General features: G+C 37.6%; 1 protein-coding gene across 7 annotated transcripts in view; it reads left to right on the top strand.

The window, feature by feature from the left end:
• Positions 1 to 27687, top strand: part of LOC133841326 (RNA-binding protein Musashi homolog Rbp6) — a 227264-nt gene that overhangs the window by 70242 nt on the left and 129335 nt on the right. For all 7 annotated transcript variants that reach the window (XR_009894287.1, XR_009894288.1, XM_062273722.1 and 4 more), the window contains exon 4: positions 10807 to 10888. Coding sequence is in view for 5 of the 7 variants with exons in the window: in XM_062273722.1 (XP_062129706.1) it covers positions 10807 to 10888 (82 nt within the window). In the remaining 2 variants the exon portion in view is untranslated. The remainder of the gene's footprint in view (positions 1 to 10806; positions 10889 to 27687) is intronic.

Raw genomic sequence — 27687 nt, 5'->3', positions numbered from 1 at the left:
ACAAGCTCTGCAAGTCTGCTCTTTTCAATTGTTGCTCATATTTTTTTGTTTGCTCCCCTCGCTCGCTTCGCAAATTAACAGCTGTGTGCAAAATTTGCATATTTGACTGGCCAACAAAGAGAGAAAGCAAGAGAGAAAGCAAGAGAGAGAGTGAATGAGAGAAAGAATGATAAAAAAGAAATGCCTGGCTAGTGAGTGATCCCTGTGTGCCCTGTGTGTGTGTGTGTTGCCTGGGCATTTGTTTACCATTTCGATTTGGCACAATTTGTCACTGGCAGGCTGTCATCTTATGGCTTGTTAGTTGGGTTTGTTTGCTTGCTTGTGTTTGCCCAGGCAGCAGCTTATGGACACCAACAAGTGCCACCACCGACTTTAAAGGCTGCTCCACGTTCTCAGCACGGCTTTGGCTTTGTCGCTGCCTCCGACTGACGCATGTGTGTGTGTGTGTGTGAGTGTGTTTGTGTGTGGCAGCCAGTCAGTCAGTCTCGTCGCTTGTCACTCTTCTGCTGTTGCTGCTGCTGCTGTGTATGTGTTGTCCTCGTCGTTGTTCTCGTCTTTGTTTACACAGTTGCCAGCGCCAATGTTGTTTCTCTTTGCTTCCTGGTTGCTGCTGCTGCTTCTGCTGCTGCTGGTCAACGTGTGGCTGCTACACTCTCTCTCTCTTTACTCTCTTCTTTCTCTCTCAGACTCTTGGTCAGCCAACACTTTGCGCTTTGGTTAAGTGTCAATTTGATGCTGCTTTCGCCATCCCTTGTTCCCGCTCCCGCTCCCGCTGGCTTTTTCATGTTTCATGCTGTCGTAGTCGTCGTCGTTGCTATTTGCCATAAGTGCGGCATTTTGTACACCAAGTTAAGCCACTAATGAGGCGGCCACCTGCCGCTGCCAATGCCAATCAACTTGCCACCAGTCACAGTCACAAAATGGAGCAGCTCCTTCCCCTTCCCCCCTCCATTTATTCGTGCTGAGTGTGTAAACACAAAACTAAATTGCTTGGTAATTAGTATGAAAAATTGCGTGAAAAGTTGAAAGTTGTTCGACGAATATCAGCATCAGCAGCAGCCACTGGATGAGCTGAAACCAAGTGGCTGCCGAGTGGCTTATACTATATACTATACTATATAGCCAAGCATCAAGTGGGTATAATGTGGCACTGACAAAAGTTTGCCTCGTGTGCTTGTAGCAGACCGTTATCATTATTATTTTTGTTGATATTTCAGCTGAGAGTAAGTTGTTTTCACAACTCAAATTAAAGAGATACTTTGTTGGCTGCTCTATTCACCATGTGCAAAATATGAGAAATGTGTTTAGAGAAAGTATCGCAGATGATTCAATTTGTGATGCCAATACAGAAATTATGAAATAATATTGGTAAATTGCGAAATAATCAACTAATATCGAGTTAGTAAATTTATACAATCGAAGATTAAATAAGTATTAGCTAGTAATTTTTGGGTAAAATCTTTTATGAAGAGAGAAGGCTAAATTAAAATTATTTATAATTTATTTATAAATAAGAAAAAAACATTAGTTGCTTTAACTTTACCTAATTATGGATTCTTTAATCGAAGTAAATGTATTTTAAAGATACTATTCTTCAGTTGTTTGAAAAAGTTTAAGCTGAATTTTTAAAAATAATATAAAAAAATACAAAATTACAAGTCTTTGATCAAATATGTAAGATTAGCTTAAAGATTACATCAAGGCGTCAATAAAACACGGGATTTTGAGATAAATGTTATTTAATTTTCATGACAATAATGTTTTTGATTTGCATAAAAATTAATTTTTAAGAAATAATATTGTATTTGAAAGAACAGCTGCTGCTGTGATTGATTATTTAGTATATTTTGTAATCTTTTTTTGGTATTTTTTGCTAAGAAACAATTTTGTATGTAAGAAAACAGCTGCTGCTTTGCTTGACAATTTGGTTTATTTTGCAGTCCATGGTATATTTTTAACTCAATTGTATATGTTGTACTCTAAGGAATATTTTGAATGTATGTAATACTATATCGATATACTTAATACAGCCTCCGGTATATTTAAATATTTTTTAGGTATATTAAGAAAATATTTAATTTAATTACGCCTGATTACCAATTCTTAAATGAAAGTAAATCCACTTTTCAGTTTGTCGCAGGAATTCTTAAAAAATGTATTCATTTCTTCCATTAAAATAAGTCTGATTTAAAGTTTCGTCTAAATCTTCAATAATCCCAAAAGTGTCTTAATATCACCCTTTCAACACTTGCTTCATCAAATTAAAAAAAAAAAAGAAACCCTCATAGATTCAGCTCGCCATAAAGATTTAAAATTTCAGTCAAGTTGAATTTATGTGTCCATCGCTGCAATCGCTGATTATTGTATTTGAAGTGAAATCAGTTTTTAATCCATTATGCTTATAATTTCAAGTTTCTTTCTTTTTTTTTTTTTTGGTTTGTTGGGGAGTTTTCTTTTTCAAATGTAGATCCCATTATTATTACCATTGTTAACCCAATTCTAGCAACCCTTTTGCGTGTTGAACCCTGTCGAGTTCTGTGTTCTGTGTTCTGAGTTTTCCATTTGCCCTTTTGTGCATTTTTGCAGCATTTCTAATTTGTTTGGGATAAGCCTTTGGCTCGTTGGAAAAACCCACTTCATTTTTAATGAATCCAATTTTGGTCTCACTCTCTGTCTGTGCTTGTGTATGTGTATGTGTGTGTGTGTGTGTGTTTCTTGCATTAATTTCATAATTTTCTGCTATTAATTATAATAGAATTTTTCAGTCAGTCAACGGCTTCGAGGCCGCCGCCGCAGCGACGCCGGTTGCCTTGGCTGCAAACTTTTGGCGCTCTCACTCTCTAGTCGTATTATCGGCCACCATCATATGCCCGTAATTAAAACTTATTTCGAGGTTTTTGTGTAGCCAACAAACCAAAAACTTAATTCGCCTCGTCTTCACTCACACTCCACTTTCTTGCTTGCAATCAATGTTGAGGGAGTTGACTTCGGTTGTTGTTCTTCCCCCCTTTTTCTTGGGGAGCGAGCCTGCCAAACACTTTAATACATCGAAATTTTTGGCTGGCGTCGCCTTCTGCACGTTCCTTAAGTAATGGATTCAATTATAAAGTTAAAATCCATGGTGGCTGACTTGGAGCCCCGGCTGGTTGCTCGCAATCCAACTGGAAATGATTCGCATAAATTCACAATAATTTATAAGGAAATCCTTAGAAGCGCGCGCTAGCTGCTCAGGTCAAACACAAACACACACACACAAAATACGTATACGCAATGTGAAACGCCTTTGCTCTATACAGAAAATAACCTTCTCTCTAATAATATAACACAAAAGACGCTTTCATTCATTGAGCGTCGCATTTTTTGGTTTATTGACACCAAGTTCTCTCCCTCTCCTCACTCTCTTCTTCCCTCCCTTCCAACGCTTGACCCTTTTGTTCGGCTCTTACTTATTCCGTTTACCAATTGACTTGACTATCCTACCTACCGACGAACCAGTTTGATATCTGCTACATAGCTGACTTGAGTTCGGTTTGTTTTTCTCGCATTTCGCATCTCGCATCCCCGCTCAGCTTTTGTGTGAGTTACTTTTTAATTTGCCTTCAGTGATTTCCACGACGATTTACCTGGGCGCTGCGAAAAATTTATTCCATTCGACTGCATTCGCAAAAACAAACTTTGCATTCCGCCCTCGGACCCGCGGACGTCGATGGGTTTTCCATTTCTCTGGTTACGGTCTCAAAATCAATTGATTCGCATATCAGAGCTCTCTCAAGCTGCTCTAAGCTTTCATTTCTTGACCCTTTTTTCGTGCTTGACTTCTCGGCACTCGCCTTCGAATCTGCCTTCGAATCTGCAGCGTTTCCATCTTACTTTTCCTTCTATTCTATGTTTTTTTTTTTGCTTTTTTAGTTTAGTTTATTCCTTCATGCTTCATACACTGGGTTGCGGCCAGCGTGCTGGACATTAGCATGCTTTTGATGCGCCCACATCCACGACAACAGAGACTGAGACAGAGACGGAGAGAGAGAGAGTTCAAGTCGTCGTCTCTTAGTACACTTGGGTTCCCGGTTAGGTTATGCTGATGTCTGATGACGGGGTTGAGGTGGGTGGAGGAAGGAGGACAGACTTCTTTGGGGTATTTGTTAGATAAGCAGGCCTCGCTCACTTGACTGAAAGTTTGCTTTTCTCTTTTGCCTTTGCTTTTGTGCTCGTCGGAAAGTTTTGTTGGCCGCCTTTTGTTTTGGCCCAGCGACTTCTTTGGCTTTTGTTTTCGCAAGCACTTTAGCTTGGACTTTGATTTTTGACATTCCCACCCAGTTTACCTTGTCCTATTTATATATGTGCATAAGTATGCGTGTATTGTTTTTCTGCTTTTTACCCACTATCGGTTATCGAAGTTCCTCAGTCTGTCTCCAATTTCTGTACAAAACTATTTAAATGACTTTGCCCCCAGAAAACAAAAGAGCTCCGCTTACAACATTCCCCTTTGCCCTCTGTCTCCCCCTCGCTCTGACTGTTTGGCCATTCATCAATCATTTTGTGCGTTGATTTTAATTTGTGCGTCGTTTCAACTTTGCCTCACATAAATTATGCAAAGTTGCCTACGCGTCTCTTTTTTGCCTTTTTTGTGTGCCTGCGATTCAATGCAATTATCGTAAGTGCTACATAAGTCAAGGCAATCCATAAGTTTATGACTTTTCTATCCATAAATCGCGCCAACTTAGGCAAAAATTTTCTCCAAGCTCAACTTTCAGGTGAAAAAAAGAAGGAAGGAAGGAAGAAAAAATGAATGTAGGAAATGTTGACGCATGTAAACAACTTTTAAGGTTTGCTCTTTCACGTTCCAAAAGCCCCTTGCTATATATAGCTTAGAGTTCGCTCTCTTGTTTTTTTGCGAAAAAGTTCCGAGTTTTAATGCTAATTTTTGCGTTGCGTTTTGTGCGGAAATGCGCAAAAATCAAATGTTCTCCGGGGAGCTGAAACTTTTTGCGATTGCATATGCTCTCTAATCTACAGTCGTGTGTGCATTTAAAAATATAAATTTTTTGGCTATGTATTTTATTTAAAGAAATATCTTGTGCAAAATTCCTGGCGGAAAGGTTGACAGCAATCTCGTTTGCCAATTCCATGTTGTTGTACCGAGGGGGCCTATAAATTACACAACAACCTCTGGGACCACAGACTATCGAAAAGTTTTTACCAACACAAAAAAAAAAAAGGAGACAGGAAAATACAAAATTAAAAATAAAAATGAAATGTAGAAAAATATTATTATTTCAACAGTAGATTGAATAAAATGGCAAAACAAAAGTAATATCAATTAAATTGAATGAAATATGAGCAAACGCGTTTTGTGATGCGATATAACTTTCAGCAAATTTCTTAATGGATTTAGGGCATCAGGACGTCAGTGCGGTAAAGTTGACAGTTTACGCTCTTGTGGAGGCCTTTGTCTAAATATTATTATTTACGGCTTAGGGCCAAGAGCCAAGAGCGACAACTGTTACCCGGTGTAGCACTACGGCCTGAACTTTAACCCCTTAAAGTCGACGTAATTCACTAAGCGAAAAGCTGCTTGGCTTGCTGGGAGAGACGCAGATGCAGATGGCATTGTGAGCAGAAATAGAGGAGGAAGTAGAGTGCGGAGAGTGACGAGTGGAGAGTGAAGAGTGGAGAGATGGAGAGCTGGAACTGGAGATGAAACGTGCGTTGTCTTGTCGCAAAGTTTTTAAGACTTGCTTGACCGACCTTTGTCAAAAGTTGTTGGAGCGCATGAAAAATGATGCCACACGGCACCGGGATGTGTTACACCAGTCGTAGCAGGTCCCCGGCCGCCCCTCTTTCCTCCCTATTTCCCCTCTGACTCTGTGTGTGTGTGTGTGCAGACAAAATAGCAATTTGCGTTTTCAAACAAAACAAGCTGAGAGCTGAGCTTTAGTTTTTGTTGCTTCTGCTTCTGTTGCTGCTTTTGCCTCGGTTCACAATTGATTGAAATCCCTTAGCGCACACCTTTTTCTTCTCTCTCTCTAGTTCTTCTTTCTCTTTCTTGCTCTCTGTCGCTCTTACGGCTGTTTTGTATAGTTTTTGTTGCTGTTGTTGCGCCACAGAAAACACACAACTTCCGCTTTCTTTGGCAAAAACAATAGAAAGCACATAAATTTATGGTTTCAGCATTGTGCTTTTGACACACACATACACATGAGGGGAGTGGGGGATGGATGTAATATAGGGGGAAGTGTGGCAAACGTTAAGGGGTTAATATGCCTGCAACCGCAAACGGATTTCGGATTTTGGGTTTTGCCTAAGCTTGGACCAAGCACAAAAAAGACGAAGAAGAAGAAGGGAGTGTGAGAGATGACTTTTCTTATAAATAATTTTACTAAATGGATTTGGTATAAATGCTGACATTAAGCATGTGTGCGTGTGTACTATATATATGGGTGTGTATGTGTGTGCTTGTGTGTGTGGTAGCTGCTTGAACTAATTACCTGCAAATTCATTTTATTTTTGCTATGATGCTAAAAGGAATTTGCTTACGAATTGCAACAATCAAAATTGGCCGAATTGAGTTCGGGTCGAAATCACTATATATGTATATGGAAGGTAGTATATATGAAGTATCAGTGTATGAGAGTGTGTTTGTGCTTGGGCCAAGTTTAATGGTTTTTTGGGGCATTTTCTTGCAGCTGTTTCGCTTTGTGGTTCGCAACACTCTCTCGATGCTGTTGTTGTTGTTACTCTTATTGTTGTTGTTGTTGTTGCTGTTGTGGCTGTGCGTTTCAAAATTTATGTTTGCTGGCTATGAAAATGAAATGACTGTGGTAAACATTTTAATTAAATCCAAGTTTGGCTTCTGCCTGCGTTACAACAATATATTTTGTTGTCGTTTTACTCTCACTCACTCTCTCTCGCTGTCTCTCTCTCTTCCTCTCTCTCATATTTTATTTTGTATTTTTGTGTATGTCTGTTGTTGTTGTTGCTACAACAGTAGCAAATAAATTTTAATTTTATTTTGCCGCGTTTTAATTTGTTGTCCACTTTTTTTCCATTCTTTTCCATTTCGTCCCTTTTTTTTTGTTTTTGTTCTGTGTTGTTCTCATTTTTATTCGCTGTGTTTTTATTCGCATTTACACTTTATGCATGTGCGCATTTATTTTGTTTGCTAGCTCTTCTATTGGCTCAGTACGGTGGCTGAAGAGGCGGATGAAATGGGGCGAGGGGGACGCTGCTGACAGCTGGTCAAGTGACAGTTGTCGCTGAGCACACACACCGAGTGTGGGAGCGAGGGAGAAAGAGAGAGCAAAAGCGCGCAAATATGAAATGCAAAACAAACTTTGCAGCTGTCACTCAAAAATGAGCGTCGCAGTCGCAACGAAAGCGAACAAAACGATGCAAGTGCGGAATGTGCAGGACACAGAAGAGTAGCGAGAAGAGAGAGGGCAAGATAGAGGGGGGGCAAGAGCGTGAGCGAGATGGCAGATTGTGCAGTCATCATGCACTGTGAGAAATGTGAAATGGTTAATTGGGCGGAAAGGTATTTGGGTATGCGAAATGCTCGTTGTCGTTGTCGTTGTCGTCGTTGTTGTTGTTGCTGCTGCTGAAACGAATAGTGTGCAATGCAACTGCCGAAATAGCGACAACAACAACAACAACAGTAGCAACTATGGCGACAAAGTGGGTTAGAAAGGTAAATGAAAGGTTGACGGACAGTTAATTTCGGGGCAGTTGATTGAGTTATGAGCAGCGCACACACAAAACGCTTTAGAAGCTGACGACATCGAGAGAATGGGGCCGCAAAAGAGAGAAGGCGTTGACAAAAAGGATACACGGTTTTCATTTCACCAGCAGCCAAAAGCAAATGCGTGTGCAAAGAGTGACAGAGAGAGGGGGGGAGAGTGGAGAGGGTAGAACGAAAAAGTAAAGAGAACGACACACATGTCAAACAGGTTTGAAGAAGGTCGAGCAAAGCGGAAACCAGTTGAATATCTAAAGTGGAATTATCTAAAGTGCACAAAAGTGCCGATTGCCGCAAATGCGATTTTAATTAAAACTAGCTTAACTAGTGCGCTTTTTGGAACACATGCAGCTGACGGGTAAATGCAATTTAATGTTACGGCAAGTCATGTTACAGACATATTGTACACTCGTAGCAAAAACACAAATTAATCTCGCTTAAAACATTATCCCTTGCTTAATTTATTATGAATTTCATGGATAGAGGTATTTTAGTTATTTACAAGAAAAGTGAAGTAATAGACATTTGTTTCGATTCAAAATGTTTAATCTTAATTCAATTTACATATCGCTCTTATATTACAAATGTAAATCTAAATATAATACAACAAATTTTCTTTTCCAAAAGATTTCTCTCAATTTAACTGTACTTAAAATTTAAATTATCATGGCTTCCACTATTTTCTGATGTTTGATTTAGGATAATGTTTACAAATTGGTAGAATAGACCGATTTTTATTCATTTATAAAATAACTATTATGTTTATAAAGATAATTAAATTTGCGTCTTGCACTTATATTTCATTTTTCTATCCCCTTTCAAGCATTCTTATTTAATTTTATATTTTTAATTTATTTTGAACATTTTTAGCCTTCTAATAAATACATTTTGTATCTCTCTTGTATTCATTTAATCCATTTGTTTATAGTAGCATCACTCTTGTAGTAATAATCCAAGTCGAGGATTTTCATTAATCGTTTATCGATATCAAACATGGTCACACATGAAAAAGTTGTATGGAGCTTTTAGCGAGAAGAGTCCAAACTTTTTTTTTGAGAATTAGTCAATTGGTCCTAATATGGTCAAGTCACCTAGGCCAGAAACTTAAATAGCACTCCTCGTATAAAAGAGCTATAAATATAAGCCAAAACAAAAGTAGGAGACTTTATTTAAAACTATGTTTTATGTTTTTTCCATTTCGATACAGAGTTTGACTAAAACTTGTTGAATGGGAATACTTGTAATATTTTTTCTATAAATACCAAGTTAAACATTTTTTTTCACTTAGAGATATTCGGTATCAATTTTTTGCTATGAAAGGTATTGAAATTTCTTGTTCTCGTAAAATGCATGTGAATCATAAAAGTAATTGGCAACTTGACATTCGTTTACACTTGCATTCAGCGATGAATGCTGTCAGAAAGCATTGAATACACTCAACTAAGAACGAATGCAATCCATACACAAAGTGTAGTGCATAAATCGAGTTGAAAGGAATGTTGGATAGGGTGTTTAACTTTTAGCTACTTTGGCCTCAACGGTTTTGGCACCATCGAAAAAACAAACACCATCGAGAAATAACTGAAGTTTTGTGAAATGTTTCGTTCGTTTTGTACACCTGCAACTAATTGGCAGGTCATTCAATTTCAAATGTCGAGCGAGCCGCCCCATTAAAACTTAAAGTGTGTAGCATGCAACATGGGGCATGCACATTACAAACGCAACACACACACACACAAACACACTCTTACATGGTGTGCCATCAATTTACATGCCACACACGCATAGTCAGGACAGCAGGATAGAGAATCAAAGGGTGTTTTCCTCCCCTCCCCTACCTCCCTGGCCACACAACTTGTTTTTGGTGGCATGCCACACCAAGCGACGACTATGCAGCCAGTTGCTGCTGTTATTTATGGCACCGAAACTGTCATAAGCAAACAAATTGTTTTTTATTGTTCATAATTATTGTGCATACTTATGTAAATCACGCGACGCATTTGCCGACTTGTTTCGCGTTGCATGCAACTCCCACTCATACAACAGAAAAACACATACACAAGCTGTGGCGCAACTAGTTGCTGCTGCTGTTGCTGTGCGTGTGTTGTTGGTGGCAAAGAAAAAAAATCGTTTGTTTTATTGAATTTTTATTGTAGTTTGAATTTATGACGCAACGACGACTCCAACTGCTGTTGCTGTTGCTGTGATGCTTCAGCTCTGCTCTGCTCAGCTCTCGACTGGATTAGGGTTTCTTTTGCTGGCTGAGATGACTTTATCGGCTTTTTGTGCTGCATTAAATCGCAGCAACCCAGAGGGAGAGAGAGCTGGCAACTGGCAACTGGTAACTGGGCCCATCAACATGCCACATGCCCCATGCGCCATGCCCCATTCCCCCTACACACACACACACACTCTCGTTGTGACTCGCTGTTTGTCTGGCAATTTTGTTGAAATAACTTCAGTTTTGCGTTTGTGTGCGTACGTGCCACTGAAGTGCTCGCGCTGGCTGCCAGATTAGCTCGCAAAACCGCAGACAACAGCTGCCATGAATGCCCCCTCTCCCTGTCCCCCTCCTCCTCCTCCTCCTCTTCTGCCTTTGGAATGAGCATTTCTGGTTTTTTTTCCTGCTCTGCCTTTGCTGTTCGTCCTGTTGAGCCTTGGAAAGCGTGTGCATGTGAATAATGTCCAGCAATTGGGGTTTTCCAGAGTTGGGTTTGACTTTCGCCTGGTGGAAGGAGACAAAGGGTCTCACTCTCCCTCTCCTTCTCTCCCTCTCTCCTTCCTCTTCTCACTTCTGTATCAGACGACGTCATTTATTTATTGCGGCAGGCCGAACGCGCAAATTTTATGAAGACCTTTAGTGCTACCGTCCGTTACCCAAAACCAACCAAAAATTAGTAACTTTTTTGATGACTGCTCCCTGACATTTCATAAACTTCTTATTGATTATTTAGCACAACGAATTTATACTCACACACACACACACACTCGGAATTTACCGCTTTGTGTGTTTTGTTACACTTCTCTTATTCTTCATTCTTCATTTTTGTGTGTGTATTTTTTTTTTGCAGAGAGCTTACGCGATTACTTTGGCCGTTACGGCGATATCTCGGAGGCAATGGTCATGAAGGATCCCACGACACGCAGATCCAGGTGAGTTTGCCAAAAACAAACAATAAAACAAAAGATAAACAAATTCAAATTAAAATGTTCGGTTTGAGCCCCCGCGAATTTAAAGCACGTGCTCTTGAATTTCCTTCCGTTTTCAAGTGTGAACAAAGGAAATGTGCTTAAAAGAGGAATGAAAAAATGTGGGAATTTTGACAATAAGAACAACAGAGTTAAGTCAGCTTTAGTTACTTGCATTAAAATATTGACGGATTTTAAAAATATCATTTAAAAGTATTTTGTGGGTTGTCTGATTATTATGTTACTTACAAATAGTAAATTTTATTTTGAAAATTTTTCATTTGCACCTATATAAAATAACAAAGTATAGTAAATTAATTTAACTTTAATTATATTGAATAACAAGCTATATTTTGAGGCTAGATTTTTGGTTAAGATAATAATAACTGCAGTTGTTTATGATTTCTACAAATTTGATTGCGCTCGGATAAAAGTTATCTTAGTTATTAAAGAAATACCTACAGCAATGGGGTCTTAGTTGCTTTGTCTGACAATCTGATATATTTTTCTTCTTCTTTTAAACTGTATGTCCTTAAGGAGTAAAGTAATGGAATTTTAGGTTCTTCTCTCGAATTCTTCACCAATTAAAATTCAAACGTATAGACTACAAAATATTATTGACGAATTTAGAACAGAAATCTTTTATCATGGGCTTCTTAAGGCTGCAATTTATTTTCGTATTTGAAGCTTAAACTGCGCCATAGTAAAGAATACTTAACATAATTCGAGACGGTCGTCGACATATTTTATAAAAGTTTTTTTTTTTTCAATTTTCCATATAAATTTCGAATGAAGGCTTTACATTAGCAGTGCATTTAGAGTTGACTTATAAATGTTCAATTTGAGGCCATTACTTTAAAAATAATTTGTTCTTCAGTTAATTTTGAACAATGAATAAACAATATGATATTACTAAAAACATCTAGAATCATTGCGGGTAATAGAAAAAGTTGTACGTTTCATATTGAATTCTTTGCTCGAGGGTTACAAAATGTTCAGAAAATTGAGTTTAGCTTCAGATTTAGTTATTGCTCCCGAATATATCAAATATGTATGCCTTTTGTTTTCAGTTCTCTCAATACTTCTCGGAATTCTTTTATGAAATTGTTAAATATGAATGCCAACTGTAATTAAAATGTAATTCGATAATTAAGACAGTGTGGTGTGTGGTGCAATCTTGACACATTTCCCTTATGCCAATATTTACTTTATTTTCGGTTTAAAAATAGACCTGAATTACATTGAAAAGCCACAAAAAGAGTCTCCCACACAGTTTTGCATTCTGAGAATTGTTGGACAGTAAATTACGTATTCTTAGAGCACATGCTATACTCAGAAAACTCAACTCAATTCCATGAAATGAGAGCATAAAATTCAGCTGAAAAGTATGCTACAAATTTCAGTTTCGGAGCTGAAAATCGCAAAATTCGAAACTTGCAATCGATATTAGCTACTTGTAACAATTATGTTTGTTTCATGCGAGCAAATGATGATATGAATTTTGCAAGCCATAAACAGCAATAAATCCGTTTAAGTGTCACTTGGGAATTGGCAAAGGCAGTAAAGGTAAATAGAATAATGATTGTCTATTTTTAAAGGTTAAAGGAAGTTTTTATTTTTTTTGGTTTTGCTGTTGCTTATCGACCCTATTTTGAACCCTCATGTAATATGATTGTTTTTTATGGTTATTATATTCAATTTAAAATCATATACCCTGAGCTTTACGTTTGCCACTGGCTCTGTTGACCACACTTTGATTATTATTCTGGTAAATCTCGGTCACCTCTCGTTTACCTTTCCAGTTGACCCCTGTTAGCTATATCATACATACATATATTGCTCTTTTAACTCCTCTGCCCAGAAGCCGGTTAGCATTGTTGTTGTTCTTCTTGTTGTTGTTATTGTTGTTTATGGCCATGCGCGACTGCATCCATTTCCAAATTTGAACAGTTTGGTTAACCGCTAATTGGTTTTCATTTTCATTGATTTTCCTTCTGCTCTTTTTTTTGCATTTTACATTTTGCTGTTGCTGTTCGTTTTGTTTATAAATTTGTACATTGCATTGAGATACATGTTCAATATATACATATTTGTATATGTGTGTGTGTGTGAGTGAACCCTTTTTACTTGTTGTTTGTTGTGTATTTTCGCATCGTTTGTCATTTGTTGCGGTTTCGATCAGCTTTTGGTTGGCTGCACAATCTCCTCCTCCTCCCCACCGCTCTCAAATGCCCCTGCTGACCTTATTCAAAAATGCTTAACGTAAATTAGCTGGTTTTTGTGGACAGTATGAATAATGAGCGGCATTTAATGAGTCAATTGCAATTGAATTTGAGCTGCGATAATCACAAAAGTGCGCACAACACTGTTACGACAGCACTGACAGCTTATAAACTAGCGCTGCTTTACGATGTACTCACATACAATACAAGTGTGTGTGTGTACTTTCTCCCTCTCTTTCTCTCAGATTGCACTGCGGGGCTGCCACTCAAATTAAGCGTTTTATGGCGGCACACGCGGCGTATGCGCGCTGTCAGCAGCAACAGCAACAGCAACAACAACACAGAACGCTAAGCGAAGCGCGTGTAAAAGTTAAGCGCATTTTTTTGTGTGTTGTTTAAGAAGTGGAAGAGACGGAAGGGGGCGAGGCACGAGCGGGGGCAGCTTGGTATGCCTGAGCGAAATATATCCTTGTTTTAATTGAATTTCGCCTAATGTCCTGTGAGGGGGCTGCAGCAGCAACAGCAGCAGAAGCAGAAGCAGCACACAAAACAGGGGTCTCAGGTTAACAAGCGTCCCGTTTTTGTGTGCTGGCAAAGTTTATGCCACATTCTGTAGCAGCAACGACTACGATGACTGCGACTACGACTATGATACGACTTTACTGTTGCTGCTGCTGCCGTTGCTGTTGCTGTTGCTGCCATGTGTCCTTTTGCCTTTGTGCATGTCACGTTGGCTGGCAAAATTTTTATGAACTGCGTGCAACGGCAACGACAACGAGAACGGCAAGAGTAACGTACTGTGTGTGTGGCAACTCCACTTGGCTGCTGTCTTAACAGGGGCTGGCAAACAAGGAGGACAACGCGATGCGACGCAACAAGAGAGAGAGAGAGAGAACTCGGGGGTTTAAATCTAAAGCAAACGCTTGTGTTGTAGTTGTAAATTCCGCAGCTCTATTTGTAGCCGACGTCGTCGTTGTCGTTGTTCGCCCCGTTGTTGATGTCGCTGCTGATATCATCGTGTCAGGGATTTCTAGCAAAATTTAATAAAAACTTTATGTCGCTTAAAAGAATGTTTATGGAAATTTTTCACTTAAACTTGCGCAAAGTAATAAATGTAAACAGAATTCCTGAAAAGGTGCGACAACAAAATTCAAACTGAGAGCAGCATCAGCAGCAACGGCGGCAGCAGCAAAACAGTAAACGGTAAACCGTTGAAAGTAACAGCAACAAGCTGCACACAAAGTTGTTGCCGCAGCGAGCGACGTGAAAGAGAGTCAACAGTGCGGTTAATAAATATGCGCACCAGGGCAGCAGAGACATTATACTGCTGCCGGGCGAATAAAACGAAAAAAAAGAAGTAAAAAGAAGCATTGCATACTTCTAGGCAGCGACACCTAACTCCCAATCGCAGTCGCAGTCGACGTCGCAGTCGACGTCGCTGCCTGTTGCTGTTGCTCTTGTTTTAGATTGAGATGTACATGGTAGAGAGGAGATATGGCACTTCGTTCGCAAATGAGATTGTATATTACAATAAAATGGAGTGAAGTACAAATTAGAAAACTTGCAAATAAATTTTAAAAGCACAAAATGAAAATAGAACTGAAACAACAACGACAACAAAAGCAACAGCCAAGCAAATGGCAAACAAAACACATTCAGCACAACATTAGATAGAAGCGAATGAGAACGAGAAAGCGAGGGAACGAGGGAACGTGAAGAGAAAACTGGAGGAAAATTGTGAACAAAAAATAGCAAAAGTTTTGCGCAACTTAAGCGAGTTTTTTTACTCAGCGCGAGTCAGAGCGAGTGAGTGAGAGGGAGAAAGGGAGAAAGAGAGACAAAGCGGGTCGCTGAAGTGCAACAACAATAAAAATTGAGTAAAATGGCAAATGGCAGCTGCTGGTAGAAAATCGCGCCCTTCGCGCTCCGCCCCCCTCCCCCCACTCCGTCCTCTACCCCCTCTCCTTTGCCACTCTAACAGCAGCATAAGTAAATCCAAACAATTTATTGTTGTACTTTTAACATTCTTCTCATGCGCATTGTTGTTGTTTGTTTGTGTTGTTGTTGCTGTTGTTGCTGTTGTTGCCTGCCACCATTGAAGCAAACATAAGCGACTTTTCAATGAGTTTCGAAAGTTATTGAAACATAAATTATATCGCACGGCGCACGCACGCCAAGCACAGACCCACTGACTGCCACTCCTCCTTCCCCAACTGCCCCTTGTTCTTCCTCTCCCTCTCTTTCTCTTGCTCTCTCTCTTTGGCAAAGCAACCACAAGCAAGCCCACAAATACGCTGGCGGCAACAACAACACGAACAACAACAACAATAACACCCCTTTATGGCAGTCAGCAAAAGTGTAAGCGCCGAAAAGGAGGCAAAGGGGCAGGGAGGAAGGGGCAGGGACTGGGGGAGGGGCGTGTTACCTCACGCATTTTTGTGCATGGCAATTAAGTTAAATTTTTCTTTCTCTTGTTAATGTTTTTATGCCCTTGCCGTTTTTCGGGGCAACAGCAACCAACAACACCAACAGCAGCAGCAGCAGCCACATAACAATTGTCATGCAGCTTGCAACAGTGACTACAAAAAGTTTCCACATAACAAACTAAATGCAGACAAATGAAAGTCAGTGCTTAAAAGTTGCGCAAGCTGAGCAGCAAAAATTAACATTATAGTGAACTACGAGCAAAGTTTAATTGTTTGTGAGAATTGTTTATATAAATACAACCAAAATTAAAGAGAACGTTTAATTATCACATAAATATATAACAGCACCAAAAGGAAAATAAAATAATACTAAGTTAAAATACTAAATTAAAAACTGATAAACTTGAAATTTACGAATTGAAAACCATGAGAGTCTTGATGGCATTACAAAATATGTATCTAATGCATCATTAACAGTGATAAGATTCATATTTTTATATGCGTTCAAGACTTTTATTTTTTCAAATTTGTAAATTTTAAGATTTACAGCTTTTAATTTAGTATTCTGAACTATAAGATTCTTCTGAGTTTTTGTGTTTTTTTTATTATTTTTTAGTTTTTAATTGAAAAAGTACTTTTCTCATGTCTATAGTCCATAACTTCACTTTTCACTTTTTCTTGTGGCATTTTTTTTAACGAAGAGTAACACAAAATTTATATTATTACTATTTTTATTTAAATAACGAATACAACTCTTTCTTGCTGCTAGTGAAAATAAATAACATATTATTTATCAATTTAAAAAACATTTTAAAATATTCTTCATCATCCCCTCTAGTAAGAATATAATACAAATAAATAAAATGTTATTCATCAGTAAAATAAAAAATGCACTTTGCATTGTAAATTTTTTTTATTCAATATCAAGTAATTTATTTTTATTTTTTGTAGCTTCTGCAATAGTAATAAAATGATACAACTAGCATAAATGAAATGTTGTTTATCAGCAATCTTATTTAAATTCTATTACAAATTATATTTATTTTATTTCATTATTATTATTATTATTATATCCTTTATTTTTTATCAATCAACTAAAGTTAGAGCATTCGTACTCCGACTGTTCAAGCTAATTTCTCAATTTTTGTTTGCTTTTGCAAACGTTCTTCATTTTGGTTGCTTCTTTTTCTTACACGCGCCAAATTTTATTTATTTTATTTGAGCTGGACGCTGAACGAATGTTTTATATGTATGTACAATATAAATTTACCTGGATCTGTATCGGAGACTTGCCAAATAACTCACAATCACATTTGTGCTGCACAATGAATGCTCTGCTTCGTTTCTGCCACGACTTTTCGCTCTGCTCTTCTCTTCTCTTCTCTTCTCTCCTCTCTCAGTCAGGCGCAATAAATTTAACGGGTGTTAGATAAGAAGTGTTGTGTCGAATAGCGAAAAGAGCATAACAAACAAACGAACAAAATACACAACAAAATACAAAACACAAAACACGACGAAACACTTTTAAAACCATTAACTGTTTACAATCTATAAACATTCATAGTCTTTTATTATACCCGCTTGCCATAAAAATTGCGTCAAATCGCTTTAAATAAAACCAATGTAAACGCATGCACGAATATATGCACAGCATGTCCTTTATAGGGTCGCAGATGTCCACATAGAAAAACAATTCGATGAACGATGCTGAATCATTTCCATCTGTCGACAGCACTTTAAAATGCGCCGCGAGTTAAAGTCACAAACAATTTGAAAGTAGATTTGAAATAAATTTCAAATCGACAAGAATGTATTTGTGGTATTGTTTCTACATGATATAAAATAGAAGCAAAATAATAATGAAGAAAACATATGAATTATATAAAGCAAACTTAAAATAAATAATGATATCAAAAAGATGAAATAAGTCTTGTTTTCAAATTTCAAAAATATGAATAGAAGTAAAATATAAAGAAGAAAAAATATGAATTACATGCAAAAAAAATTATTTGTAAACAAACTTGAAATACAGTTTAAGTATCAAGAAAATATTGAAAGTATCGTTAAAATGTGATTTACTGAAAATAAATTAAATCAAAAATATAGAAAGAAAACAAATGAATTCAAATATAAAGAAACATGATCTGTAATAAACCTTGAAATAAAGGAAACATCTGGAAATAAAGGTAAAATCAAATAAATATGGAAATAAAGATATCGTTTTTCAATGATTTAGAAGAAGCAAAGAACCAGGAAATCTAAAAAAGAAAATAAATGAATACTTTGATCAGAGTTGGGTTTATGATTATCTATGATCTATGTATCTATGGAAAACTGTTAAGATATTTTTTATCGTCTGTACGTCTGTTCGGATGAACACGTAGATCTCAGAGACTATACGCGATAGATCAATGTGATATATTTGTGACTCTATGGTATATTTTTAATGTAGTACTTTATCAATGTACCAAATGTAGACCTTGGTATATTTTAAGTATTTGTTGGTTATTATTTTTTTATATTTTAAAGTGACTGTTTTGCTTTTATTCAAAATGGCTAGCGGGTATCTTATAGTCGCTCGCTTATAGTACAATCGCATGCAGTTTTCTTACTTGTTATACTTCATATCTATAAAAACTTTAATTTATTTTAAATTATTTACACATTTAATTTAAATAATATTTATTTAATTTTGAATTTAAGTGAAAGTAAACAAAAAATAAATTGTTTGCTCTAAATTACAAAATAATACAAAATACAATATTGTTGCCTAAAGAAAATGTCAATGCGAAATAAATATATTTGTCTAATCTATGCTTTTGCCACACGAAACTTGTATGTTTTTTATAACCAATCGATTCCGATTCAGTAATAACTGCAATTAATTACAGTCACATTTTTGTTTGCGTTTCCTACGCAATGAATTTTGAATCCTTAAGCACATTATTCACTTGAAACTCGTCTCAACTCTAGTTGGCTTCAATTAAATTCAAAGATTTGTGTCAAGGAAATAAGTGCTATTAGTTGCTGAATTAGTTTCCTCGGCTGACATTCAATTAATCTCAAAATTAATGTGCAATTAAAGCGAGTCAACATTTGCAGCCAGTGTCATAATCACATTGAAGCTTAAGCAGCTTGTTCAATGTACAATGTACAAATGCAAATTGCTTTTTGTTCGGTTTCGGCTTATCGAATCTCTTTGCGAGAAATGAATTTAGCATTAGCACAAATCACATACCAGAGAGCGATGGATAATTGTTTGTTTCGAGTATTATTGTGTTTACAATTTACAAATTTGGCTTGTGGTATTTCGTTAATCGGAATCTGCTGCGATTTGATTACTTAAAAGGCCAGAGAGAATTGCTGTCATTAGAGTGAAGGAGGAGGAGGAGGAGGAGGATGAGGAGCTTAATTTATGCCGCAACCACTTTAATATTATTTATGAGGCAGGCGCAATAAGTTTCTGTTTCTCATCAGAGAAGCCTTTTGGCAAAGTTTCAGCTGCTGCCGTCTGTCCTGACATCCCCGTTCAAATCACTCTCATCACACTTATTTACCACAGCAATCCAAAAACGTGGCCATAATTAACTCAATTTAATCGCCATCCTCCAGCGACCTCAGGCTCTAACGCTTTAGTGGCTCACTTGTGTTTGTCATGCGGATCCAGCGAGCAACCAAACAAGCGAGCAACCAAACAGGCTAACAGTCAGCAGTCAGCAGCCAGCAGCAGTTGACCTTCGCCCCAGTCGGCTCACACTTGACCAACAGTGGCCAGCAACGAATGTTGGCTGTTTTGGCATCGATGCTTTGCCCTTTTCATGTTAATTTGCAGCACAATACCAAATGGCTTTATATTTTGTTGCTCTGCTGCTGTTGCTTTATTTATTTATTTTTTTCTGCTCTTCTCAACTGCATATGTTTTGTGACCATGTATGTGTGTGTGTGTGCAGAAGTGTGTGTAGCAATTTTTCATCATTAATTATGGCGTTGGCTGTGGCAAACATCAGTCAGCCACACAGCAGAAGCAACAACAGCAGCAACAAACGAAGCCAAAGACCATTAGGACTGCCTCCTGATGCCTCCTGTTTGCCTTCGTCTCCTTCATCTCCCCTTCCCCTTTCTGTCTGTTCTCGTTGCTGTTGTTGTTGCTATTGTTGTTGTTGAGATGTCAGTCGCACACTCGGATGTTGTCAACTCGTGTGTGCATGTTCAGTTCAACACAGCAGCAGCGGTAGCGGCAGCAATAGCAAGCACCACCTCCTCCTCCACCACCCACTTCACTACTCCTCTCTCTGGTCACCCTCTGGCCATCATCAGCTCCCACCATTGTTGTTACTGTTGATTATTTCATGCGCTTTCTGCGCGTTTTTATGCGCATTTTATGTTTGTATTTTTGCCGCCGCCGTCGCTCTTCACCAGAATTTTGTGCCAAAGAAAAGCCCTACCAAAAAAAAAAAAATTCTCGCACACACTCGTCTCGCCCCAGCTATGTGTGTGTGTGTGTGTTGTTCTCCTCTTTTTATGCCTTGCGGCTAAACGGGTATATCAAGGTGTAACACTGAGGATATAGTCTACACAGGTGACAGATATCAGGTGAACAGCATCAGCGGGGGATTCAGTTTCTGTTTTTGACTCTTAGTTTTAGATGGCCAATTCAATACAGCGGGTTTCTAAAACATTTCGCTTTGCAAATATATACACAAATTAACAGTATTTATAAAACTATGGCGTAATAAAGAAATTCAAGTTTTTATACATTTTAGAAATATAAATCGAACAATTAGCATATCATTTCATCAGCTCATCTTTCCGTTAAAAACGATTAAAGCAAGATAAGTTTATTATACAAAAAATCATATTTATAAACTTGCTTTTCGATTGAAATTAAATTCAGTGGTCTTCATATACATTTCCCAATGAAAATTAAGTAATTGCGAAAATATTATTATCAAATATTACTTGAGCTTTGTCTCAATTACGAGATAATAGCAGATTATCGAATGTGTGAGTTTGATTTGATGAAATTTTCATTTCATTAGCTCAGGTTTTTGTTAAATTAGAGCAAGACAAGCTTACCAGAAAACAAATTTTATTTATGCAAAATCAAGTTGATGGATTTAAAATATAATTATTTTAAAGGTAATTTAGAGAATATAATTGCCCTGCTTGAAATAAGCCTTTTCTTAATACATCAATTAAAGTTTGCATGTATTGTGTTTTGTTCAAAAATCAGAAAATCAGTAAAAAATCAATTATAATACATTTAAGTAATACACCAGGCAAGCAATATACGTAATTATGTATGTGTACTTTTATAAGTATTTCGTTATTGCTGCCACTCACTGTCAGATCACAACAATAATTAACTCCCAAGAAATCCGCGTTGAACCGACTCTCTTAACTTTTAAGTCGAGATGAGTTCGATTAATGATATCTGATGTTTATGTAATCAATATATACATATAATTATGGATTTTCCTGTGAAATTTACAACACAAATAATAAATACAAGTGCCTTATAAAGTATAATCGAAAACGCAAAAATATATTTTCACAATTATAGTATAATTTCTTGTTTTTCAAGGTCAACAAATTATTTATTTATTTATGTTTAACTCAAGACATTATTTCAACAATGGTCTCAACTCAAATGATACACAGAAAGTGTCAAAAATAGCTATAATTGGTTTTATAATAATATTCATAGCAATTATAAAAGAGTAAAGCTCTGTAAATTAGTAAATTTTAAATTACAAATCGTATGCACAATGAACTTGAATATTTTAGCAGACTGCCCAACCACTAATTACAGCTTTGGCCTTTGGCTAAGTCATTAAAGTTTCTACTTAAACTAAATCAACACAGGAATTTCTGCTCATAATACCAAAAGTTTAGTTGACTTAATGAGGCTGAGTTTCCTCCTTTTGGCCACTTTTTTGTGGTCAGCTTAAAGCACAAAAATGCCAGGGTATTTGCTAGTCGTGGCAGCTGCTGTGATGCAGCTTACTTGTTATTTTTTTACGATCTCTCTCACTCCATTGTAATTGCTTTGCCGCAGCACTTTTACATAATAATAATAATAAAATGAATTATAAAATAAAGTTACCTTTTCGTCGGGGGCCAACTAAATGATGTGCCCCGCCCCCTTACTAGGGAAGAGGATGAAGGTGGGGGCAAGAGATGGCCGAAAAAGAATTTAATGTCTGCGCCGCGTCACAAAAGAAGGCAACACTCAAAATTGACATTAGCAGCAGGCATACGAACCATAAAAACATAACAAATGGGCGCCATAATGTGTGTCCTTAAACTGTCACTAAATCGATAAATTTTCATAATGGCCCGGCCATTTAAATATTTAGCCAGGAAGCAGCCGCAGCAGTTAGCAGTAAGCAGTCAGCAGCAACCCCTTACAAGACACCAAAACCAATGCCTTTCCTTTATATTTTTTTTTCTTTTCGCTGGATTAATCAAATTACCGACGACCCGCATAGATAGCCAAGTCCAGTAAAAAAGTTGCTGGTTGAGGCAAAGGCAAGGACACGCACCAGCAGCAGAAGAAGTAGAAGTAGAAGTAGAAGCAGAGGCAGCGGCAGCGGCGACAAAGGCTCTCAAAAGTAGAGCTGTAGAAAGAATGGAGAATGGGGGTTCTTAAGCAGTGAGTCGCTGACTTGGAGGCGGTTACCCGACTTGGGTAAATGTCTGACTTGGGCTTGGGCTTGAGTTTTTTTTTTTTGCTGCTGCTGCTGCTGCTGTTGAGTAGCTCAACTGCCAGAGCAGCTTGGCACTCACGCAGGCCCAGTTAAGTGTGCGTGTTCAAGGATGCATTTTGGTGCCCAGGAAAACGACAACGACAACGACACAGAGAACGACAACGAAACAAGACAAAGGCATATAAAAACGTGCAAAATGGGCGTGGGCGTCGGTCGTCGGTAGTCGGGCGTAGGCTTATAAAGTGCGAGGACAGGACCAAGGCAGGAAGCCACTTGTGAAAGTTTCATGCACGCGGCCCCACTTCACACGACAGCTATAGAGCAAAGACTGTGAGAGAGGGTGAGGTGTGTCGAGGGGGGAGGCCAGAAAAAACAAAACACGGCAAGGAAGCACCACAAAAGCAGCAGCAGCAGCAGCAACGACGTCGTCGTCGTCGTCTTGGGCCTGTCGAGGCAGCTGCAAGTGCTTGTTAGTGCGCTCGTCGGGATTGACGTTGACTGTAGCCAAAGCTTAGAAGTGCCAGCCAGCTACACCCCTTTTCCCCTCTCTCTTTGTCTCCCCCTGTTAAGTTGCATTCCTTTGCAATTGTTCGGGCGCTTTTGTTTTGTTCTGAATTTTTACACGAAAAAGTCATTTGAATATGCGTCGCCCTCCTTTCCTCCCCCGCTTCAGCATCCCTTCAGCCTTCTGGCCCTTAAGACCTGCTGCCAGTTTGTCGTCTTGATGCCGTTTCGACTGCTGCTGCTTTTGCTCTGCTCACAGTGGATTGAAAGTTTTGTTAGCCGTCAGCTACTTTGCTCATCGTCGGTAGCAAGTTTCAGTTAAGGTTGAGGGCATGACTTGCGGCTGCCATTAATGTTCTCCTCAGAGCAGCCTTGACAGGGCGACTGCTGCTACAAATGGCGACAATAAACAGTACATTGTACACTGTACTCTGAGCACAGCATTCTCAGTCTCATTCTCATTCTCAGTCTCATTCCCATTCCCATTCTCTTACTCATTCTCAGTCGCAGTCTCGGTCGCAGTTTCAGCTTTTCTTGCAATTTGTCCCGAGTCTTTCTCACATGAGCTGCAGCCACAGTTGGCCTAGGTCAGCATTGCAATTCAGTACAATACAAAGATGTGTTGCTTTTATTAACTAATTACGCTAGTTTATGGGCTATTTTTATGGTTTTTCGCTTGCGTATTTGTTGCACGCTTTTCATTGGTTGCATTTTGACATTTCTAGTCTTGGTGTTTTCTTTTGTAATACCAATGCAGTTCGAATATTTTACGAAATTTGATTGACAAGGCATTAAACTTGGGCGTATTGCATTAAAAGTACCATCTTCATTTTCATATAAGTTGAGATTTACAAAAAAAAAAAAAATAATTATTTATAAATTAGTATGGGTGTATGAATATATTCGAATCCCAGCGTCATCCTTTTGTCCATAAACAGTAGCTTTATTTATTTTTGTTTACAGTTCATTTGAATTCAAAATTATAATATAAAATGTATTTGCAATTTGATTTTCCTTATTTTGTAAGGATATTTTATTCCAAAAGTGATTTATAAGTAATGCGTTGGACATATATCAGCTTTTATGCTTATTTTTTTTAATAGTTTTGTAACTCACAGATTTGTAATTTGTTTAGAAAAATGATTTCTTATTAGGGAATTTATTAAATATATAACATCTATTATAATGAGCCCATTTTAAACAAAATGGAATAGTTTTCCATAAGTTTTCCTTGCGTTTTTTAAAGTCTTGTATCTTGCCTTAGTATCTTTTGGTTCTTAGAATATTGCACCATTCAAAAACCCAAACATAGATCATCCCCTATTAAATAATTAGGATATTTGCTATTTAATTAACTCTCCCACTCTCACTCTCTGAGGAAAACGCTCCGCAAACGCTTCAAGCTAAATAGCTCTTCTGCTCAGCCCCGTTGTAAAGCACTTGGCTGGCTTTCTCTATCCTCTCGTTGTGCTTATCAAAGGCAAGCAAAGTCATACAATCAGCTCATCTTGAGGCGTCCTTTGGGACACTTTTGGATAATCCAGAGACTGTATACTAAATTTGCTTACTAAGCGCACTAAAATAGTGTGCACATTCACTTGTTTACTGGACCAACACACACAAAAACATACAAACACATGTGAGTACATATGCTTGACTCACTTTTGGGGGCAACTATATCAGTATATATAACATGTAGATACATGTATGTATAGATGTGTGTGTTTGGCTGCATTAACTATGTGAGTATATCTGCGTTTTGGCAGCCTTTTGTTTGTGGTAGAGAGAAGAGGGAGAGAGGTCGACTCTTTGCTTATCATACAGGTTTTGTTAGCTGCTGGCGTTGTCTAGTTGGCAACATATTCACCGGGCACATGCACAGACACATGGCTGTACGTTGCAGGACGCCTTTTGGCAACACCTCGACTGAACTTTGACCGTTTGCTAACTCATTTAGTTAGATTATTTACGGTAATCCAAGACGGTAGTCAGCCTGCCAGCCACAGGAGCAAGCGGGCAACTTAACTGCAGACACACACAGCTCAGATTGCGCTGGAGGCAACTAAGAGAGAGAGAGAGAGAAATTCAGAGAGAGAGAGAGAGAGAGAGCTGGAGTTGAAGTGCTGAAGAGGGGAAAGATTCAACCAGGCAACCCATAGGCTAAATACATGCAAGTTGTTTTGCTAAATTGTGCGTAAGCCAGCAATAGCAACAGCAGCATCAAGCACAGCAGCAACAGCAACAACTACAAACATAGACAACAACTGTAGACTGGAATCCTGCGACTAGTAAACTTTCTCAAGCTCTGCATGGCAATTCAAATAAGACTTTTATGTTGCCTTGCCTTGCACTGCTGCGGCGACTCTTGAGGCTGCCTCTGTTCTGGTACGTGTTTGCGGCGTGTGTGTTACATGATTGCCACGCCTCCCCCCGCCGTCGCCTACTTTTTGCTACTCTCTCCCACATAGCAGCAGCAGCAATAGCAGCAGCCTCTGCTTACCTTGGCAGCTTGTGCGTGCGCTCATTAGCATTCTGAAACGGCTTTATAAAATTCAACAAGCAACAATCCAACGAACCAACGAACGGGCAACAACACGACAACAACAACAACAACACATCGAAGCAAACCTAACCATATCTAGCCCCAGTCTTTGCCAGCTGCCCTTTCTGTCCCCTTTTGTCACCCTCCTCCTCCTTCTCTTCCTCCCACTTCCTTGCACCTGCAGCACGCTCAGTGCATGTTTGTAGATCTCCCCTAGTCTGCGTGTCTCTGTTTGTTGAGCTATACCCTCTAGATCCCAAGCACTAGAAAGGGGCTGCTTTGATATTAGGCATTGATTAAGAAAGTAATTGAGGTGCTTCAAGGTATCAATAAGTGTAATGTAAGGCGTCGATTACTGAAGCAGTTATTGCAGATAGCTTTTCAAGGTGCTAGACTACATGCTTGTGTTGTGTCAAACAACATTCTTCGAAGCTTTTATTTAAAGTTTTTATTATTTATAGTAATCTATTATTCAATTTTGCTCAATTTTCAATTTATTTATTTATTAATATGATTAGTATTTTTTAGTAATCTAAAATAGTAAGCAAATCCTTAAAGAGTGCCAGATTTATTGGACTACAGTAATTTTAAATTATTTACAAGTAGCATATGCTAAAATTGTCTATGGAGGAAAGTTTGATTAAAGCTATTAAAGGTATTATTGTAGATAACTATTACTGTGCTTTTATTGTCTAAAATAGTAAGCATATCCTTAAAGAGCACCAGATTTATTGAACTACAGTAATTTTAAATTATTTTCAAGTAGCATATGCTTAATCAAAGCTATTAAAGGTATTATTGTAGATAACTATTACTGTGCTTTTATTATTTTTGGTAATTCAAGATAGTAAGCTTTTCTCCTGAAAAACAATTTTATTTTGTTCTACTAGGATTAAACTGTTTAAATAGAAAGGATCAAATAATATGTATATTTAACTTCACTTCTTATTTTCTCATTGAGTATTCTAATATAAATACAAGTCTAAAGGCAACTTAAATTCCAAGCGTTTTTTTTTATTTCAAAATTGTGATTCACAAAACCTAGAACTATCCGTCATTGTGTAAGTTTTAATGAGCTTAAAGCTTTTTACGAAAGTTGTGATTTCAATTGCTCAATTTTTGTAAACTAACTAAGACCTTTTTAAATAAACGTATAAGGTATTTTTATATTTTGTAATATGTAATACAGTTGATCTTCATTATAAAAGGTTAAAAGGTTTATCAGTCATTTAATTGTGCTTTTTTACAAAAATAACTAACATATATCATTTTCCTGCAATTTTCTGCTTGTGTTGTCAAATACTGAAGTCTTTAACATTCCATTAGTTAGTAGACATATGCGAAGAAAAAATCAATTTTTAATAAATAAATATACAAAAAAAACAGTAAAGTTTTTATAGTGCACTTGGCAGCCATGAAAGGCTCATTAAAATATAAAACAAGTAGTAATTATAGCTTAATAATTAATAAATCTTCATGCACTGAAAGCATTCAAGTTCTTTTATTAGGCAGTCTTAATGTGCTTTTAAAGCTTGCTCGAAAATATATCGCTTTAGTTTTGGAGGCATTGAAAGTAGGTTGAAGGTGGCAATAAGTGTTGTTAAAATATACGAAAGATATAATTTTCTGAAAATCAATAAAAAAAAACTTTAAAATTGTGTACGCTTAAGAACTTTAAAGTGTATTTATGTAGTAGAATTAATGTGGTTTTAAAGCTTGTTCGAAAATATTTCGCTACAGTTTCAAAGGAATTGTATAAAAGTTCCTTGCAGATACTAATTTATATAATAAGAATAAAAATTATTATAAATATACCTCTAAGAGCATTCAAGTTCTTTTATGTAGCAGACTTAATGTGCTTTTAAAGCTTGTTACAATTTTAGAGCATTGTTTTCACTACAGTTTAAAATGCATTGAATGAAAGTAGTTTGAAGCTGGCAACAAGTGTCACTTTTGTTTAGCATGCAACGCTGCAGGGTATTCTAAAGTCAATGCAGCACAATCAGTGATTTGTTGTTTTGCTTTTTATTGTGCAGAGCAACACACACTCACACACACACATACACACATGTATAGTTGCTCGTCTAAAGACAAATACAGGCACACATACACTCATACACTCGCACGTTGCTTTTCTGTTGTTATCCGGGTTGTGTGTACTGTGTGTCTGCTGTCGCTGGGTTTTCTGGTGCGCTGCTTTTGCCATGCCTCGAGTTGCATAAATTGAATCTGAATTTGTGAGTAAATTGCACACAGGAGACACATTATTTTTGAGTTTTGCCTTTTAAATTTGTGGCTTTTCACTTCGAGACAGAACGAGAGAGAGCGAGAGAGTTGGAGTTGGAGTTTGTAGTCTTTC

The sequence above is a fragment of the Drosophila sulfurigaster genome, chromosome 3, assembly GCF_023558435.1.
Source record: "Drosophila sulfurigaster albostrigata strain 15112-1811.04 chromosome 3, ASM2355843v2, whole genome shotgun sequence".
NCBI lineage: Eukaryota > Metazoa > Arthropoda > Insecta > Diptera > Drosophilidae > Drosophila > Drosophila sulfurigaster.
The sequence above is the reverse complement of the archived record's forward strand: the minus strand, read 5'-3'. Positions and strand labels throughout refer to the sequence as shown.